Below are 19,043 nucleotides of genomic sequence, written 5' to 3'. Positions count from 1 at the left end.
ATGATTCATCTTAAAGATGCACCAGTAGCTGAGAGACGATGGACACAGACCTTTAATTCAGTGTTTTCACTCCAGGTTTGGAGCCGCTGCAGTGTTTCTCTCTGCTGTTCACACCTCGTTCAGCTCAAGAAGGGATTATTTAGCAGGTATTTTAACCATGAAACCACAGTTATGCAGTGCAGGGGTTTCAGGACTGGAGCTGAACTCTGAAGTAATTACACCAGCAAACTTATAGAATCACGTCTGTCGAAACACAACGTCGTTTTCCAAGCCACGACATTCAGTCTGATATTTAACATCTACGTTTCTCCATTCAAATGTAATTTAAATCTCTAGGAACGGACAATAAAGTTAAACCAACTGTCTACATCTCCGTTGGGGGGGGGGGGGGTGCGACTGTTCATCTCCTGGCTCATAACATTAGCTAAAGTCATCTAAAGGACAGCATTGTTGACATCTGTGTTAATTAGCTGATGTTGTTTCCCTATGATGACAGAGGTTTTCTCCTCTTTATTCAACAACATGGGATCCTTTACCCACCCTGACGTGAAGAGCCGGTGGGCTTCTGTGCTTTTAAATGCATTAAGAGACTCTCCAGAATACAGAGAGGGGCTGAGTATGAGATAAATATAGATATTGATATATAGCTTTTCCGCCAGTTAAAGTGGGACCAGGAGTTCAGGGTGAAAATGTAAAAGGATCACAGACTATTTTAGCAACTTTGTTGAGGTCACATTTTTCTCTTCCAGAGTAAGGAGAGTAATTTTAGCCGTCTTTCACCTCTAGTTACATTTGTGCAGAGCAGCGAAGCCAGAAAAAATATCACGGCCACAACTGAAAAATCACATGACTGAAACCCTAGGATTGGGGAGCTAGCAGAAAATTAGCAATATTTGTAGCAGTGTTTTTTCTCTTGTTTTATGCCTCAAATAGTTGTATTTGGTTTAGATCACAGTCAACATACAGACAAATTAGTTGAATCTACAACAGCGACGACGAAGGATGCTGTTTTGAAAAGGTAAATACACTATATTTCCAAAAGTTTTCACTCACCCATCCAAATCATTGAATTCAGGTGTTCCAATCACTTCAATGGCCACAGGTGTATAAAGCCGAGCCCCTAGGCCTGCAGACTGCTTCTACAGACATTAGTGAAAGAATGGGTCGCTCTCAGGAGCTCAGTGAATTCCAGCATGGTACCGTGATCGGACGCCACCTGTGCAACAAGTCTAGTTGTGAAATGTCCTCACTACTATATAGTCCACAGTCCACTGTCAGTGGGATTATAACAAAGTGAAAGCGACTGGGAACAACAGCAACTCAGCCACGAAGTGGTAGACCACGTAAAATGACAGAGCAGGGTCAGCGGATGCTGAGGCGCGTAGTGTGCAGAGGTCATCAACTTTCTGCAGAGTCAATCACTACAGACCTCCAAACTTCATGTGGCCTTCAGATCGGCTCAAGAACAGCGTAGAGAGCTTTATGGCCAAGCAGCTGCATCCAAGCCTTACACGACCAAGAACAATGCAAAGCATTGAATGCAGGGGTGTAAAGCACCATCATTGGACTCTAGAGCAGTGGAGATGTGTTCTCTGGAGTGATGAATCATGCTACTCCCTCTGGCAATCTGATGGATGAGTCTGGGTTTGGCGGCTGCCAGGAGACGGTACTTGTCTGACTGCATTGTGCCAAGTGTAAAGTTTGGTGGAGGGGGGATTATGACGTGGGATTGTTTTTCAGGAGTTGGGCTCGGCCCCTTAGTTCCAGTGAAAGGAACTCAATGATTCAGCACTAAGAGATTTTGGAAAATTTCATGCTTCCAAATTTTTGGAAACAGTTTGGGGACGGCCCCTTCCTGTTCCAACATGACTGCACACCAGTGCACAAAGCAGGTCCATAAAGACATGAATGAGCAAGTTTGGTGTGGAAGAACTTGACTGGCCTGCACAGAGTCCTCAACCCAATAGAACACCTTTGGGATGAATTAGAGCGGAGACTGTGAGCCAGGCCTTCCCATCCAACATCAGTGTCTGACCTCACAAGGGTTCTTCTGGAAGAACGGTCAAAAATTCCCATAAACACACTCCTAACCCTTGTGGAAAGCCTTCCCAAAAGAGTTGAAGTTGTTATAGCTGCAAAGGGTGAGCCGACATCATATTAAACCCTATGGATTAAGAATGGGATGTCGCTCAAGTTCATATGTGTGTGAGGGCAGGCAGGCTGATACTTTTGGAAATATAGAGTATGTCATGAATGTTAAAATTGTCCCTCATATCACTAACATTAGCTGGCTAGCTTGTTGGTAACAATACTTGCTTTCACAGAAGGCATCATATTTTTCCCATGTTGTGGCTCCAAAATGGCATGATTCTGAATTCTGACTTCCCACTTTTGATTCAAGTTGAATGAAGCATTTGAAAACAAGATAAATAAAGACTGTTTTAAGCATCTATCCAGTGGTTTCTATTATAATGTGCTCTGTCAAAGAAGCTTTCTGCTGTTTTACTAACTACAGGGAACATTTTTGTACATGGTTGATAAAAGCTAGGTTAAAAATGCTGGAGTAGTTCTCAGAATCACTAACATCATTTTTGATTGTTCACTGTTGGTCTTCATAAGCGCCGCTAACGCACTTAGGTCGAGTTGTGCTGGAAGTGTTTGGAGTGTTACCTCATAAAAGTGTTTATTGACTCAACAGGAAATAAAACAGAATCATGAGAAACTCCAGTGGTGAAATACTGCCTTGCTAAAGCCGATGTGGTCAGTAGTAGACACAACATTTGTGATCATAACAAATCTGTGGCCATTTTTACAGACATTGTTCAGCATTGACTTTGGACCACCAAGAAGAAGATTCAACAACTTCTAAACACATCAGAGCACTGGTGCTATAGAGATTGTAGTATATGTCCAAAAGTATGCAGGTGTTCAAACTGCCCACAAATAGATTGTAAAATCTCCATAGAAAAGCACTGACCACAGAATGGGACTCTGTGGGTCAGCGGGACTGCGTTCCCTGGAGTGATGTAGCTCAATAAGTTGGAGTGATCCAGAACGTGACCTCACTAATGCTCTTGTGGCTGAATGCAATCAAATCCTCATGGCAATCTTCCAACATCTGGTATAAAGCCCTTCCTAGAACAGCAGAGGCTGTTACTGTGGCAAAGGAGGACAAACATCCTATTAATTGCCTTTATTTCAGAAAAAAACATATCTACAAAAATATAATGCATTTGAACAGGCTGCACTAAGACTGAAACATGTAAATTAGCTCAATTCTGATTGGCTGCCCTGCATTGCTCCTTGTTAAAAAAGCATTTCAGGCTGAAACACTTCTTATAACTTCAGTGTGAATGGGTGGAGCTAACCTGCTGTAGGCAGATATATGTAAATAAGCTGTTTTTTGAATATGAACCATTTTGGCAGCTTAGTATCCACCTATGGACTGGAGATGGAACATTTTGGAACTTTAAAAAAGTTTACATACTGTATTAAAGTCTTATAGCTGCAAAATCTGGTTATCCATGATATGAGCCCTTTAGAGAAATATGCAGGAGGTTCATCAGGCAGATTTACATTTACGGCATTTGGCTGACGCTCTTATCCAGAGCGACTTACAATTTGGTCATTTTACACAGGCAGGCCAAGGTGGTGTTAGGAGTCTTGCCCAAGGACCCTTATTGATATAGCCTAGGGTGCTTGCCCTGGTCGGGGATTGAACCCCAGTCTACAGCGTAGAAGGCAAAGGTGTTAACCACTACACTAACCAACTAGGCAGATTATACACTTTGCTAGTAAAAGGTTGGACCCAGTTTCACTGTAGCCCATCTTCTTCAAGGTTGGATGTGTTGTGTGTTCAGAGATGGTATTCTGCATTCCTTGGTTGTAACAAGTGGTTATTTGAGTTCCTGTTGCCTTTCTATCATCTGGAACCAGTCTGCCCATTCTCCTCTGACCTCTCACATCAACAAGGCATTTTCGTCCACACAACTGACCGCTCACTGGATATTTCCTCTTTTTCAGACCGTTCTCTGTAAACCCTAGAGATGGTTGTGCGTGAAAATCCCAGCAGATCAGCAGTTTCTGAAATACTCAGACCAGCCACAACCACGCCACGTTCAAAGTCCCTTAAATCCCCTTTCTTCCCCGTTCTGATGCTCGGTCTGCACTTCAGCAAGTCGTCTTGACCACCTCTACATGCCTAAATGCATTGAGTTGCGGCCATTTGATTGGCTGATTAGCTATTTGTGTTAACAAGCAAATGATCAGGTGTACCCAATAAAGTGGCCGGTGAGTGTATATATCAATAATATATCGCTGTTGTCAGAACGAAACCTCGTATCTCCAAAATGGTAACTTTACAGGAGAAGGAAAAAACCTACTTTACTTTTAATGGAAGTCAATGGAACCAGAAGTATTTCCAAGCAGTTTTGGGCCATTTTATTTGGTTCAATCTTCATGAAATATATACACAATGTAAAAGACATCAGACCTTTTCAAAATATGTAAAAAACTGAAAAACGGCAGAAATGGAGATCCAAGGTTTTGTTTCTGACAACAGCGATATGGAATACAGGGTCAAATAACCATAAGCATTTTTTGGGAATATTTTATATGCTCTACACATTACGACCTTATTTAACCCACTTTTCTGCTTACATAACAGAGTTCTTCTATAAAGAACTTTAATTATACGTTTGTGTCATATTTATTTTGAGTGGTTTATTTTTATGGGTGTTATGCCCCAAGCATAATTATTATGCCATTATTAAATGCATATTTATGCTTATGCTGTAGGTCCTAGGAGGCCTTAGGTGTTTTAGCACAGGCGTTATCTGCACTGTAAACTATCCTCGCAGCTGTTTGTTCTTCAGAACCCATTAAAACATCACAGGGCCTCATATCTCTCCATACAAATGTGCCTTACGATGACTGTCTGCTGTTGAGTGCTGGTAAGCCACACATTAATCACATATTTTTAAGAAGACAGCGCTGAATGAAAGCGTGCTAGGTGACGTCTGTTTCATCTTGAGTGTACATATAATTGACGCTGCACTCCAGGTGTTCCACATTTAGGATGCCATGATAGGTAGAAGAAGGCTCGTCTCACGGAGGAAAGCTCGTGGCAGGCATGGGAAGGCTGTGGTTGAGCCTGTTTGTCCAAGCCGGTGTGTTTTTGGCCTCTCCAGCGTATCCCACAGCGCGGCCCAGTGATGCTGACCTGGAGTTTGCAGAGGTATGTGTCAAATAATCCTGTAGCAGATTACTAGACTAACCTGGATTAAACATGTTTGGATGGACGGATTTTCAGTGGGGGCCAAAAATCTGAGACAACATGGATTTTTTCACTCAAGCTTGGACAGCAAAACATTTTAGAATGAAAAAAGTTTAAGCGAAGAAAAGTTAGGACAAGTAAAATGAAGCAGAAATTTTTTGCAGTATTTCTAGACCACCGTTCAAATTGAACACTGTGACACTGACCATGTTAAGGCCTCTGTACAGAGAGGTCAGGTATTTTGTAAAGTCAAGTCAAGAGGCTTTTATTGTCATTCCGTCTATGTACAAGTGCACAGTGGAGTGAAATTACGTTCCTCCAGGAGCATCACGGAGCAACAAGGAATAAAACGTACAAAGTGTGAACGTGCAGACATGGTGCGCAAACAAAAAATGAAACTAGAAACAATAAATACAATCAATTAAACAGACATTAGACACAGTAAACAGACTGGACAGTGCAGCACCGACACAGCACTCATTCTGGACACGAGGTCGCCACGCAGTCAGACGACATACATAACCACAGCAGTTACTAAGGTAGTAAAACTTGAGTGATCACATCTGACCTCTCTGTACAGAGGCATTAACATGGCCTTCACGTGGTCAGTGTCACAGATAAGCTTCAGTTTGTCAGTAGTCAGTAGAGTGAACAGCAGTGGACTAATTGTAAGCCTTCTCTTCCATCGGAACTCATGTTCAGACGGCCCTCAGGTGGATTGCCAAGGGTCATCAGAGGCTTTTCCATAAACTGATGGGGTCCATTGCCAGCTTTATACATTACTGTATATACAAAACCTTGTATCTCCATTTTTGTCCCATGATTACATGATTTGAAAATGTCTGTTGCCTTTTACTTTGTGTCTAAGCTTCACGATAAGGGGACCAAAAGAAGTGGCCCAAAATTACTTGGACAAAAAGTCTGGTCCCTTTCACTCACATTAAAAGAAAACTTAAAATTAACATTTTGGAGATGCAGGGTTTGTTGTGGTAGCAGCGATATAGAGATGTAATGGAATATAATATAGAAGGGAAAGTTTCTCTGTTCAGGTTGAATCCACTGAGGTCAGGTGTTTCCTTCACATTACGTTATTATAACTACTTACTGTGCTTTTTTGCACAATCATGCGTGACACAACAGATCCATATCATAGTTATTGGTTCGACAGTGATGGAAACCATGCAGTGATTGTTCTACATTTCTGTTATTCAGTCAAGAAAAGGATGTACTGGATTTAAATATAGGCTCAGAATGGATTCACAGAACTTCAGACGTGCCCTGAGGAGCTAATTGTGAACACAGGTAAAGAAATGACCCAGAAACTGTCCATAACACAAAGGAGAACCTTTAGGAACCAAATGAGATGGGCGTGTGTAAGAGAAGAAATTTAAAGAACCTTCCCATCCTGTCGTTTTATATCAGAGGAAGATTTTTTGTACTAGAACCATACATTCAAGCCAAGAACCGTTGAGGAACCTTTATTTTGAAGTGTTTACTGCTAGTCCTCAGTCTTCGTAGGTTATCAGAATATGTTCTGATGGGTATCTGATGGGGACAGTTCACTAGGTGGTTGTTAGGAATCCCGTTTTTAAATAATATTTTTGTTTTTTTTCTCAACTTCTTTTGACTTTCTCCTTCTGTGTGCAAGCGGATTATAATTTTAGTATTTTAATTTAAGATTTTAATTATTTTAATCGAATTTCTTCTAATCACATGAACAACGAATAGCTTGTATTTAATGCTCATCATGAGAGGAACTGAAATAGCTGGTGGTGGCAGTGATCTCAGGCTTTTGCACAGCGCTGTAGATTCCCATCTAAGAGAAAAATGAGGTAATAGTCAATTATGCAATTATATTGCTGCAGCCTGTTTAGCGGGATGTTTCTGCAACACTTCAAACTACTTCTGCATTTCACACCAGCCTGTGACGGAAACTGTGTGAAGGTTTATTTAACAAGTAATAAACAATGACACAAAGTGTTAGGTAACGGTTTGTGGGTTGTGGTGTGTCGTCACTTAAGATCCGTGCAGTCATGTGTGTATAAAGTGGCTTACAACTTCACTGAAACCATTAAATGGCCCATCAACAATATGGTCTGAACTGGATTAATGAAGATACAGCACGATGAGGTCTACTGTAAATCACGCTCAGGACAACTGGCTTGATGTGACTGTAGATTTATGCCCGTGTTTTTCCCACTTGAAGTGCTTTTCTCCCCATATGTTGAAGGGAGTCGCTCAAGACTGTATTTTGGATTTTTAAAGGGGAAAAAGGATGACAGGTGGTGTTTTGGGTGGTGACAACTTGAATGAACACCTACACTAAAGCAGATGGCAGATGGCTCTCAAGGTGGTAACAAAATTCCTGGAATGTTTACTGGCATCTGCTCGGCCTTCCACCACACACAGTCCATTTCAAACAGGCCCGGTCAAATGACGTGTTTTGTTGATTTTCCACACAAAAAGAAGTAAACACATCCTCTACAGAGAACACACTTACATATAGCATTGTTCTGCAAACTTTACTGCACAACTGCCACTGTAACACAATAAAACATGAGTTACAAAGTGTGCCATAACTTTTGCACAGGCCATATTTTTGTTTTGTTTTTTCTCCAATATGTTAAATTGAGTAATTGGGCATTAAAAGTGTGTTGTCTGTAGAGGATGTGTTTTATTATTAATAATACTCGACATAAATAAGCATTCCACCAAGAAACATGGGAGTACGGTGTCACTGCCAAGCAACCATGAACTGCTGAATGAGGAGAACATTTGGTCGCCCATCGCTGTATATTGCGGTCATTTCATTTAACAATGAACGTATGATAACACAGCACTGATTAATGCAAAAGCTTTTGCTGTATAAGTACTTCACGGTCACCAAATTACCACCACGAGTCGTATTTTACAGTTTAATCACCCTGTAAGAACTTTAATTCAAGCCTGTGAGATTAATGATGGCGCTGTTTAGCCTGTTAGCTAACTGACCAGAGATTATTCCATTTACAGCACAAGATTTTTTCCATGCAGTGGTGTAGTAATATACAATTCAGTTGTTGCAAGGTGGTCAGAGGTGTGTGTATATTGTGCATTTTACTACAGCTTCGAACGCAGCTCAATCAGATTTTAGGACCAGAACTATCCGTTTTATAATTTTACTTAGAAAACCAACAAAATCTGTTGTCTGACCATTTGGCATTCGTCTGTAAATGGATAGAATCGTAGTCAAAGTAAATCTACTAAATTAAAATGGTGTGTACATCAAGTTTATTGGAATTCAAATTAATACCAATGTCATGATTGGCCCCTCCCAGTCCTCCATGTGTATTGTTTTAATTTGGTTTTGTCCATGTGATTCCTTTTTTTGTTTCTTCCCGGTCCTGCCCTCTTGTTTCCAGACCCTGCCCCTGATTGTTACCACCTGTGTCTTGTTAACCCTGTTGTATTTAAGCCCTGTGGTTTTCCCTGTTAGGCTGCTGGTCTTTGTTTGGTCTTTGTATTGTATTGTTTAGCGTCGTTCTTCTGGCCTCTGTTGTGTGTTTAGTCTGTGTTCATTTTCGTCATGTCTGTCCCTCATTCCCTCCATGTTGGCTCGTTGACCCTGGACTGTCTAGACCCTGATATTGGATTTGCCCCTAATAAATCTCGCTTCTCTCAGCACATGCGTCCGCCTCATCAACGCTTCCCAGCGTTACAAACAACAGGTTCTCTACTAAATGCATTGATTTTGGACCATTTCTATTGGATTCTTAGTGTATAGGACAGCTGTCATTCCTGAACGGTAAAAAAAGGAAAAAATTATTTTCTGGTTTTGATGATAGCGACCATTGTCAAGATGCAAAACCCAATAAGAACTTCAAAATGTATAAAACTGATCTGTTTTTTTGCTCCCTTACCAACACACATTATCATCGCATTATCATTCTCCACGCTGCCCCGTTTTAGAGCTATCTGGGGAAATTCTACAACGACAGGCTGCAAGCCAGTCATCAGATGGCAGGGTTGGCCTCACACGAGTTTATGGCCAAACCAAAAGGGACGCAACACTTATTTGAATTGGTGGAGAGCGGTGAGCTGGACCAACTGACCCCCGCAGCCACGAGGAGAGGCCGCTGTGGTCTGTCGGATGCTGAGCAGTTTGGGGAAACCATTCGCTGGAGGAACCGCACGCTGACCTATAGGTGGGGACCAGTAACACACTGTAAAAGTGATCTAGATTTTTGCTATTGTAACATTTCTTTTGTCAAGTAAACTCAGAAACTCTTCATGTATCTCAATGCACTTCAGTTATTCATTTTTCAGGAGATATTTCCAAAGAAAATGAATGAAAAAGCAGTTCAAAAATGATTAAAAGATACAGAGAAAATGGGACTCCCATTGGTGTAAAACACCACTCATACCAACGCCACACACAATATCAGCGTTACTGCACTGCTGGAAATGAACCACCCCCAAAATAATATCAGGCCAGTGGTGGGCCCTTTCTGCTGATGAATGGGCTGCTAAATTGTACATCAACACATGCGCTGCAGTCAGTAATTATAAACCTAGGAAGACTACCTATATGATGAGTGTTTCTAATAAAATGTCCAGTGAGTACGAATACAAATGAGCTGTTTCTAATAATCTGCCAATTCAGTGTAGATTCCCTACTACTGTGCAGTCTGGTTTTCTCTTTGTTAACTTACTAGTGGAGTGTTAATAAGCTCAAAATGCTTACTTTTACTAGGTAAACCAACCAATTAAATTTACAACCTGGGCAACTAGCAGGGAAAGGGCATTTCTTCTGATCCCCCACATGTTACTCTGTGCTCAGGATCTCCAACTACACCCCCAAGATGAGACCTTCCCAAATCCGTAGAGTGATCAGGGAAGCCTGGAGGCTCTGGGCCCAGGTAGCACCTTTGACATTCAGAAGACGGAAGAGGAGAGGCGCAGACATCGAGATTTCCTTCAATAACAAAGGTGTGGACGGACGTATTGTCACCTAGATTGACCCTGGAGAGGCTGGCGTGGCACATTAGTCATAGAAGAGTGTACACAAAACTCGGCTGGTCTGGGGAAAACACGTTTAGGAGCCATTAAAAACAAATGAGTCAGAACTAGTTTAAAACAGCCCTGCAGCACGTAGGTCTGGAGAGCACAGTGGTTTTCTTTGCTACATGGTATAATATTTAAGTGAATATATCCCTGAAATAATGTATAGTTTAAAACAGGTGTCATGACTGAATACGACTGAAGTTTAATCAGTGGGTTGTTGGAAACAAACAGTGAGCCAGGCCTCTCTAATGAAAGAGTCACTGTGAAACGGCTACAAAATAAAATATATCATTGCTGTCCAAAGACAAACAAGTACCTCCAAAATCGCACCTTTACAGGAGAGAGCAAAAGTGAGTGATACGTTTTTAATCCCAGAAACGGGGAAATTCCACCTCCGCATTTCACCCATCCGTGAAGTGAAACATCACATACACACTAGTGAATACAGAGCGGTGGGCAGCCCTATCCACAGCGCCCGGGGAACAACTGGGGGTTAGGTGTCTTGCTGAAGGACACCTCAGTCATACACTGCTGGCACTGGGGATTGAACCGGCAACCTTCCGGTCACAGGGCCAGTTCCCTAACCTCCAGCCCAGGACTGCATCATTTCTATTGGTCCAATCATAATATTTTTACACAGTGTAAAGGCTGGCTGCTGAGCCCAAATGATGTAGAAAAACAAAAATCATTTTTAGAGAAGCAAGAAACATTTTTAGACAGCGACAATATGCTAATCTGCCTGGAAAAACATAAAATGTATTTAATCTCAAATGTCAAAAATCTTATTTTAGCGCTAACAAACCATCATAATCCCATAGAGACGCATGCAGAAAACATCATTATCTTAGGGGACTTTTTTCCTTATGCTTTGACAGAGTTCTGACCCAAATTGAAGGCCTGGCTGTAATCACAGTTTGCGACTAACTTAAAGTTCTGTGACCTTTACATTTTAGGGATGTGAAGTAAACTTTACTGAAGTCGAAACATTAAATCATTGCTATACAGTTTGGTAGTTTAGCCACATGGTGGTTCCGAGCACGGAAATTAGCAAACTGAAAATTGTTGCATTCGTGTCATAACAAAGTGGTTCCTGTTTTACTCTAAAGCTCTGTAAAAAAATGAGTTGTTTTGCCTCTAAATGCAAGATGCAAAAACATGGTCAAAGTTCTAGATGCATGAGCTAATGGTCAGTAACTATGCAATATTGAAAAGTCTATGCTGACTGATACTAACTGACAGGAATACTAAACGGATGTGGAACATGTTGAAAGGCATTAAATACTTTTAAATACTGTTTATTACCAATTCAATATTGTCACATTTGTATGTCATAATAATGTTGCATCAGTTTCATGCATGAACCAGTGACCACAGTTTTAGATGCAAGAATAAATTATTAGTAACCCAAAGCCTTATGCATGGAAGCATCACTCATTCCGGAATAATAAATATTATCATTTTTTTGTAAAATGGAAATTTGTTCTGATTCATTTAATTTAAAAATTAAGTTAATAGTATGGTTTTTTCTTGGGTACCACAAATCAGAGGGTGTGAAAACGAAAAAAGTTTATAGAGGTTTATATCTATCTTCTGCTTAATGCTGTAGATCACAAGGATGGTGCACCGTTTGATGGTAAAGGTGGCACTCTGGCCCATGCGTTCCTCCCAGGACCTGGCATTGGTGGTGATGTCCACTTTGATGCTGAAGAGGACTGGACAAACAACGCTACAGGTGATAACCTGCAACTGAAAGGCATCTTCGAGTGCTTTTGGAAGTCCTTGTTTTGCCTTTCGAAGCCTGACTATTGTCATTTTGCTGTAATATTTGAATTATGTATTAAATAATGACATAATGGATTATATTTACATTACATGTACATTGTGTAACAGCAAGTTAGAGTCTGCTGTGTTTCAAGTTGTTGAGACATCAAGAAATGACCAAACCGAGAGTGCACTTGCAACACTTTCTCTGGATGTTTCAATAAGCTAGGAGTGAGAAATCATCAGTCTCGATTTGCTTTTGTTTTTGCTGGCAATAACTGTGATTTCTATGTGCTTAAATAGTGGTCTAGCATTACACAGCAGCAGCACAGAACCCTCCATGATGTTTTTTCACAAGTGACAACAATACATTACAACAAGCAAAAGCTTATGCATTTAAAGAGTGAATTTTCTGGATACATGGAAACATGGACATACACAGATGAGCCAAAACATTATGTTGTTGTTCCTAAATAGCTCCAACCTGCTGAGACATGGACTCAAGACCTTGGTAGGTGCCCTTTAAAGGCCTGTAAATTGCGACCTGCTTTTTTGTTTTGTTATTCCAGCACAGCTGAATTAGACTTTTTAGGTAAACATGCTTGGCTGATTGTTCTAACACACAGTTCAAACATAGTTTTAGCAAAGGTCTTACACACTGGAGATAAAGTTGCCTATAATTGCCAATTCACTAAGCTGTAACCCTAAAGATTGGTGACTGACTGTTGGTCACACAGCAACGCAGACAACAATCTCATCTAGCTAATAGCTAATGAAAAGGCAAAGAGAAAGATTTAAGGCAGACATCAATTTGGAGATGGATGGACTTCTTCTTCTTCTTCTTTCGGCTGCTCCCTTTAGGGGTCGCCACAGCGGATCATCTGCCTCCATCTTGCCCTATCCATTGCCTCCTCTACTTTCATACCAACCATCTCCATGTCCACCTTAACTACATCCATAAACCTTCTCTGAGGTCTACCTCTTCTCCTTCTACCCGGCAGCTCCATCTCCAACATTCTTTGCCCAATATATCCACTATTCCTCCTCAACACATGTCCAAACCATCGCAACCTGGCCTCTCTGGCTTTATCTCCAAACTGCTCCACCTTCACTGTCCCTCTGATCTGCTCAGATGGATGGACTTATTTGCATTTATAATCACTCTAGCTGGTTTTCTTATGTTTAATCTGCAATGAGATTGAAACAGAAATTTTACTGTTTTCTGAGAAATATATGTGCCCATTTTCAATTTAACGCCAAAAACACGTTCCAAAAAAGATGGGACAGGGGGCATGTTTACCACTGTGTTTCATCACCTCTTATTCTAACAACTCTGTAAGTGGAACTGAGGAGACAAATTGCTGTAGTTTTGAAGGTGAAGTGTTTTCCCAATCCTGTTTGATATAGGATTTCAGCTGTTTATTAGTTCGGGGTCTCCTTTGTTGCATTGTTAATTTCATAATGAGCCAAATGTTTTCAGTGGTGACAGGTCTGGACTGCAGCCAGGCCATTTTAACACCCAGACTTTTTTAATACGGGGCAACGCTGTTGTAATACATGCAGAATGTGGCTCATCCTTGTCTTGCTGAAACAATATGTCAAGGTCTTCCCTGAAAAATATGTCGTCTGGATGGCAGCATATGTTGCCAAAACATGTATATATCATTCAACATTAATGATGCCTTCACAGATGTGAACGCCACCCATACCATGTGCAGTAATGCACCCATATACCATATACCATATATCATGAATACTGGCTTTTCAACTGTGTGCATGCTGATAACAAGCCTGATGGTCTTTATCCTGGAGTTGTTGATGAATGTTGATTCATCAGACACAGTGTCCATTCACAGGACACATTTCCACTTCCTCTCAGTCCATTTTAAATGAGCTCGGGCCCAGAGAAGGTGGCAGCATTTCTGGATCCTCTTTATATATGGTTTCTTCTTTGTGTTTTAGAGTTTTAACTTGCATTTGTGGATGCAGTGATGAACTGTTTTCACAGACAGAGTTTTTAGAAGTGTTTGAGTCCATGCAGTAATTTCCACTACAGAATTATGTCTTTTTGATGCAGTGCCTCCTGAACGCCCAAAGTTCATGGCCAGCAAATACTGTTTTTGACCTTGTCCCTTCCATACAGCGATTTCTCGGTTCTCAATACAGTAGATGATGAAATCCCCAAGTTCTTTACTGTTTTATATTGAGAAACGTTGTTCTTGAATTGTTGCACTATTTGATCGTGCAGGCTTTCACAGAGTGGTGGGCCCCTCCCCATCTTTACTTCTGAAAGACTCTGAGATGCTTTTTTTGTACCCAGTCATGTTACTGACCTGTTGCCAGTTAACAACCAAAGTTGGCCCCATCCTAACTTTTTTTGGAACGTGTTGTTTGTATCAAATTCAAAATGGGCATGAAAAACAACAAAATTTCTCAGTTTCAACATTTGATACGTTGATTTTTTAAATATATGGTTTAAATGATTTGCATATCACTGCATTTTGTTTTCCATTTTGTACAGCGTCTAAACTTTTTTGGGAACGGGATTGTACATTAGCACACACTGAGATATATTTACAGCTAAGAGGGTGAAATGTACATAAAATGTGGCTCCCAAGGTGGTTTAGTGTTTGTTTAAAGGACAAAAACGGCTCTTTCTTAACATTGGGGTTGCCGACCCCTGAGATACCCACTACATAATACAAGTAAATATGGTCCAAAACTAGGCTTCATCTGTTGATGATCTCCTCTGACTGGAAAATGCTACTTTAAATAATGATGCTTGTCTAGTTGATTCAGTTTAATGTGTTTGTGCTTCAGCTCCAGGCTGTAACCTCTTTGCCACTGCTGTTCATGAGTTTGGACATGCCCTTGGTCTTGCTCATTCATCTGATCCTGGAGCAGTCATGTTCCCGGCCTATAATTTTGTACCACATGGAGATGTACTGCTGTCCTTCCAGGATGTCAAAGATATCCAAGAACTCTATGGTTCGTAAGTACTGAAATAACATGGATTCAACTATAAGGAATTAATATAACTTCTTTTTACCATAAACATTCACCGGTTATTTGTTTGATTGATTGTTTACAGGTAAGAGCTCCATCAAACTGGATAGACCACCTCCCAAAACACCAGATAAATGTGACCATGATCTTTCATTTGATGCAGTAACAGAACTGCAACAAGAAGTTATCTTTTTCAAGGACAGGTAACCTGGCTATGCTGTTATATGGATCAAATACCCACCAGCCTAAATATTGGATGACTTACAATCAGTTGCCTGAAAGCATGTTCATCCTAGGTTTATGTGGAGAACGCATCCTGACTTTGAAGAAATAGGCATCACACTGATAACAAGCTTGTGGACTGATATTCCCTCGTACATGGATGCTGCTTATGAGAATACAGCTAGTAACACCATTGTCTTTTTCAAGGGTAAGGCTCCTGTATATTAAGATAACTGAATAATTCCTACCAGTTTCTTTGGGGCATTTTGACCAACACAATTCAATATGCAATCATCAGTTCATCTGTATTTGCTATATGATACAGGCTCTCTGTACTGGAAAGTCAAGGTTTTGGAAGTGGAGGATGGCTACCCAAGGAACATCTCTGATTTTGGCTTCCCAGCCAGGATTAAGTCAATTGATGCTGCCCTTCATTTCCGTGAAACCCACCTCACTGAGTTCTTCACTGGGGAAGAATGCTGGAGGTGTGTTATGTTTGGTAGTATCTCTGTGAAAAACTAGGACTGTCACAATTACTATATTATTACTATTATTATTATAAAACTCTAAACCAAAGCTCCCTCATGAACACCAAAAGCTGCAAAAATGCTTATAGCACCACCTTGTGGAGAATCTTCAGCCTGCTAAATGTGAGTGAGTGAACTAGGTCCATGAGGTCCTTCACATAAAATATCTTGACTAACTTGATTAATTGCCGTAATAAAAAGTAAGTTACCACTATAATCGATAATCGATAACTGATGAAAACCTTATAAGAGCTTCTCCAAGCAAGCAATCGGTGTCTATTAAGCCTCTCTTTTTTACATTCATGCTGCAAATGATTTCAATCGACTTGTTTAAAATTTCTTCTGTGTTTTCAGGTATGATGAGGAGCAGAGGCGAATGATGGATGGCTATCCGAAAATGATAACTGATGAGTGGCCAGGAGTCCCTTCTCCCATAGATGCTTCAGTAGCTTATGAGGGTAAATACCCCTTGTAGAAGCTTGAAGGCCAATAACAACTTTTCTGTAGTTTAGCATAACACATTTATCCACCTCTAATCACACTTGGGGTTTGATTTTATGGATCCTGGAGAACAACATCGATCACAACTGCAACATTTTCTGTTGTTTTGCATAATACATTTGCATTCATTTTCAACCCTACCCAAAGAAAACCTCATGCTAATATACTCTAGTGCTGTTACTAGTGTCAGTTCGTCAAGTACAATTGGGGTCAGTTTTCTGGTATTAGGCGTAATCCTTGTGTGAGAAGCCAAGTTATTAACTTATTATTGAGCCTATCGTGACTAACATGATAGCTAGAGCATTCGATCAGGACACTGTAAAGCTCGGCTTTTGTTTTGAAGTTTTGCAGATGGAACAAAACCTTGGATCTACATTTTTCTTTTTTTGACAGAATTTGAAAATACTAGTTACCCTTTAACTTGAACTTTTATAATAAGCGAACAGATTTAACAAATTAACATGAGATGCATTTACAGGCACTCTATTTCTGCTGTATCTGGACACGTATCAAATCGGGACACCACCATATCCCTTCTAATTGTACTATGAACCACTACTCCTTTTCCAGATACAAATATATCCTATAAACCAAACCCGATATCCAGTTCATTAACCCCATTACAGGTAAACAGAGACCAAAATCTGGCTTAGACTGCGTGGGAAACCAAGCAACCTTCTCTTTTCAAGTCTATATCATTTAGATCAATTATTACTATTTACTGAAGGCTGTCAGAATCACCTGTGACTAACTTTGTGCTTCTTCTGTTTGGTTTCTAGGACTCATCTATTTCTTTCTGGGGAATCAGCAGCTGGAATTCGACCCAAGCCTCAGGCGCATCACGAGCAAAACGCCTGCGAACGCATGGCTCAAATGCAGAGGTGGAACAAACATGATCAGTCTGGACTGAAGAACGAAAGAACTTTATGAAGAACGTCATAAAGTCACACGATGGTGACCAAATCATACTGTGGGTTTCCTTTAATAGATATGCGACAAGTCATTTTAGAAAACCAACCTGCAGGACTACCTTGTCTGGCTTGATTTGGTTGTCTTGGTGGACATAAACACTTCTCAAGCCAATTACCACATCTGTGTGGAGCATGCAACACCAGACAGTGAGCGAAGACAGGATATGTCCACACTATGTCTTGTGTCCACACCTTCAGCACAATTTGGGGGGGGATTGTACAATGGTGAAGAAATACATGATCAAGATTTTCTGTTTCAATAGCAACATCAAACCTCTCTGCAGCTCCAGTTCTAATGAAGAACATGATATCAGTGGAGGGGGATTCACGATCAACATGTGCCCAAAAGGCCACAGTGTTCATTGTCAGTGGAGATGTGAGGTTCAGCTCTTTGCACTGAGCAAAGACACACGGCCCAAATTCTACTGAAAGCAAGTTAAAACCTGCTGGGCTTTTTTTTATCAGCCTGGAAATGAGCTCAGTTGTGTTCAGTGACACCTTCATAAGAAACCACAGAATGTAGACAGTAGCTGCTTATTGATGTGTGAAGGATGTCTCATCTCACCATGACAGATGATGAAGGAAGCTGATGTGTGATTTTAAAGCTATGCCAATGTGAATTAGCCAGGGTGAATTAGTGTGACTAGCCACAGTTTACAGAATAATTCACTGCTGTCAGAACGAAACCTTGTATCTCCAAAATGGTAACTTTACAGGAGAAGGAAAAAACTTACATTACTTTCAATATAAGTGAATGGAACCAGATTTTTTTTCAAGTCATTTTTGGCCATTTATTTTGGTACATCCTTCATGAAATTTACACACATTATTAAGGCCAACATGCATTTTCAAATTATGTCAAAAACTGAAAATCGGCAAAAGTGAAGATACGAGGTTTTGTTCTGACAACAGCGAATTTCTTCTGTTTGGTTCATTCTTACAATCAAAATGTAATAAAGCATCTACATTTCCTCAATACATTCTGTCTGGAGTCTTTACCCATCAGAATAATATCAATTTTCTTTCAACAGTTCTGCCTAATTAAAAGGTTAAGATGCAAACAAAGTCATTCACAGTGGTTTGAAGAGAGTTGGGATTGTTCACAGTGGTGGTGATAGGAACTAGACGTCTGAAGCTCCCTCACATTACATTATTACATGAAACGGTTATGAATATGCTATCTGCAAAAAATCCATTCATGGTACAAACCACCCTGTGTTTACTTAATTTCCAGTCAAAACAGCCAATAAAGGGGAAGTCCACTCATTTTTCATAAATTCTACATAATGAAATGGTTGAGATCAACTTATTCATTCACTCAGTGTCAGGAATACAGTAGAAAAAAACATGTTTAACAGAAACCTCAACTAAATATGGTATAGAAACTAAACATCATATCACTCTTTTCTGTGTTTATCCAGTGTGTCTACTCTTTACCTTTATTACAGCTTTCATTCTTTTTAGGAGGTTTGTTTTAAGTTCTTCAAAAACATCTGCAAAGACATTTCTCCACAACTCACAGGTGCAGTCTTCATTGTATGTTTTCTTGGTTGTACTTTCTGCTTCTCACCATCCAAATAATCCAGAACACATTCAATGGTGTTGCGGTCTGGACTCAGAGCGGTGGTCAGTCCATCGTTCAGCTTCTTTGTTTGATGTGTCCGTCTCCTTTTCTCCGTGAGGTTCTTCTTGAATAGATACACATCCTTTCTAACACTAACACTGAGTCGTCTTCTC

The 19,043-nt window shown here is 40.4% G+C and overlaps 1 protein-coding gene across 1 annotated transcript; it reads left to right on the top strand.

Moving 5' to 3' along the window:
• Window positions 1-4,928: 4,928 nt before the first annotated feature.
• LOC108433242 (matrix metalloproteinase-18) lies at window positions 4,929-17,958 on the top strand. Its single transcript, XM_017707683.2, has 11 exons — window positions 4,929-4,934; window positions 5,090-5,236; window positions 9,224-9,459; window positions 10,095-10,243; window positions 11,925-12,050; window positions 14,906-15,067; window positions 15,171-15,288; window positions 15,382-15,515; window positions 15,633-15,792; window positions 16,189-16,292; window positions 17,115-17,958. The coding sequence occupies exons 1-11, from the start codon at window positions 4,929-4,931 to the stop codon at window positions 17,243-17,245; spliced, it is 1,473 nt and encodes a 490-aa protein (XP_017563172.2). The 3' UTR covers window positions 17,246-17,958.
• Window positions 17,959-19,043: the final 1,085 nt, after the last annotated feature.

Source organism: Pygocentrus nattereri, chromosome 18, assembly GCF_015220715.1.
Source record: "Pygocentrus nattereri isolate fPygNat1 chromosome 18, fPygNat1.pri, whole genome shotgun sequence".
NCBI classification, from domain to species: Eukaryota; Metazoa; Chordata; class Actinopteri; order Characiformes; family Serrasalmidae; genus Pygocentrus; species Pygocentrus nattereri.
The sequence above is the reverse complement of the archived record's forward strand: the minus strand, read 5'-3'. Positions and strand labels throughout refer to the sequence as shown.

What these genes read in the sequence shown, in the direction of transcription:
- LOC108433242 (XM_017707683.2), top strand. An exon ending in CTGACCTGGAGTTTGCAGAG is followed by an intron (nt 5,237 to 9,223) that starts GTATGTGTCAAA and finishes GCCCCGTTTTAG; the next exon opens with AGCTATCTGGGGAAATTCTA. An exon ending in ACTGGGGAAGAATGCTGGAG is followed by an intron (nt 15,793 to 16,188) that starts GTGTGTTATGTT and finishes CTGTGTTTTCAG; the next exon opens with GTATGATGAGGAGCAGAGGC.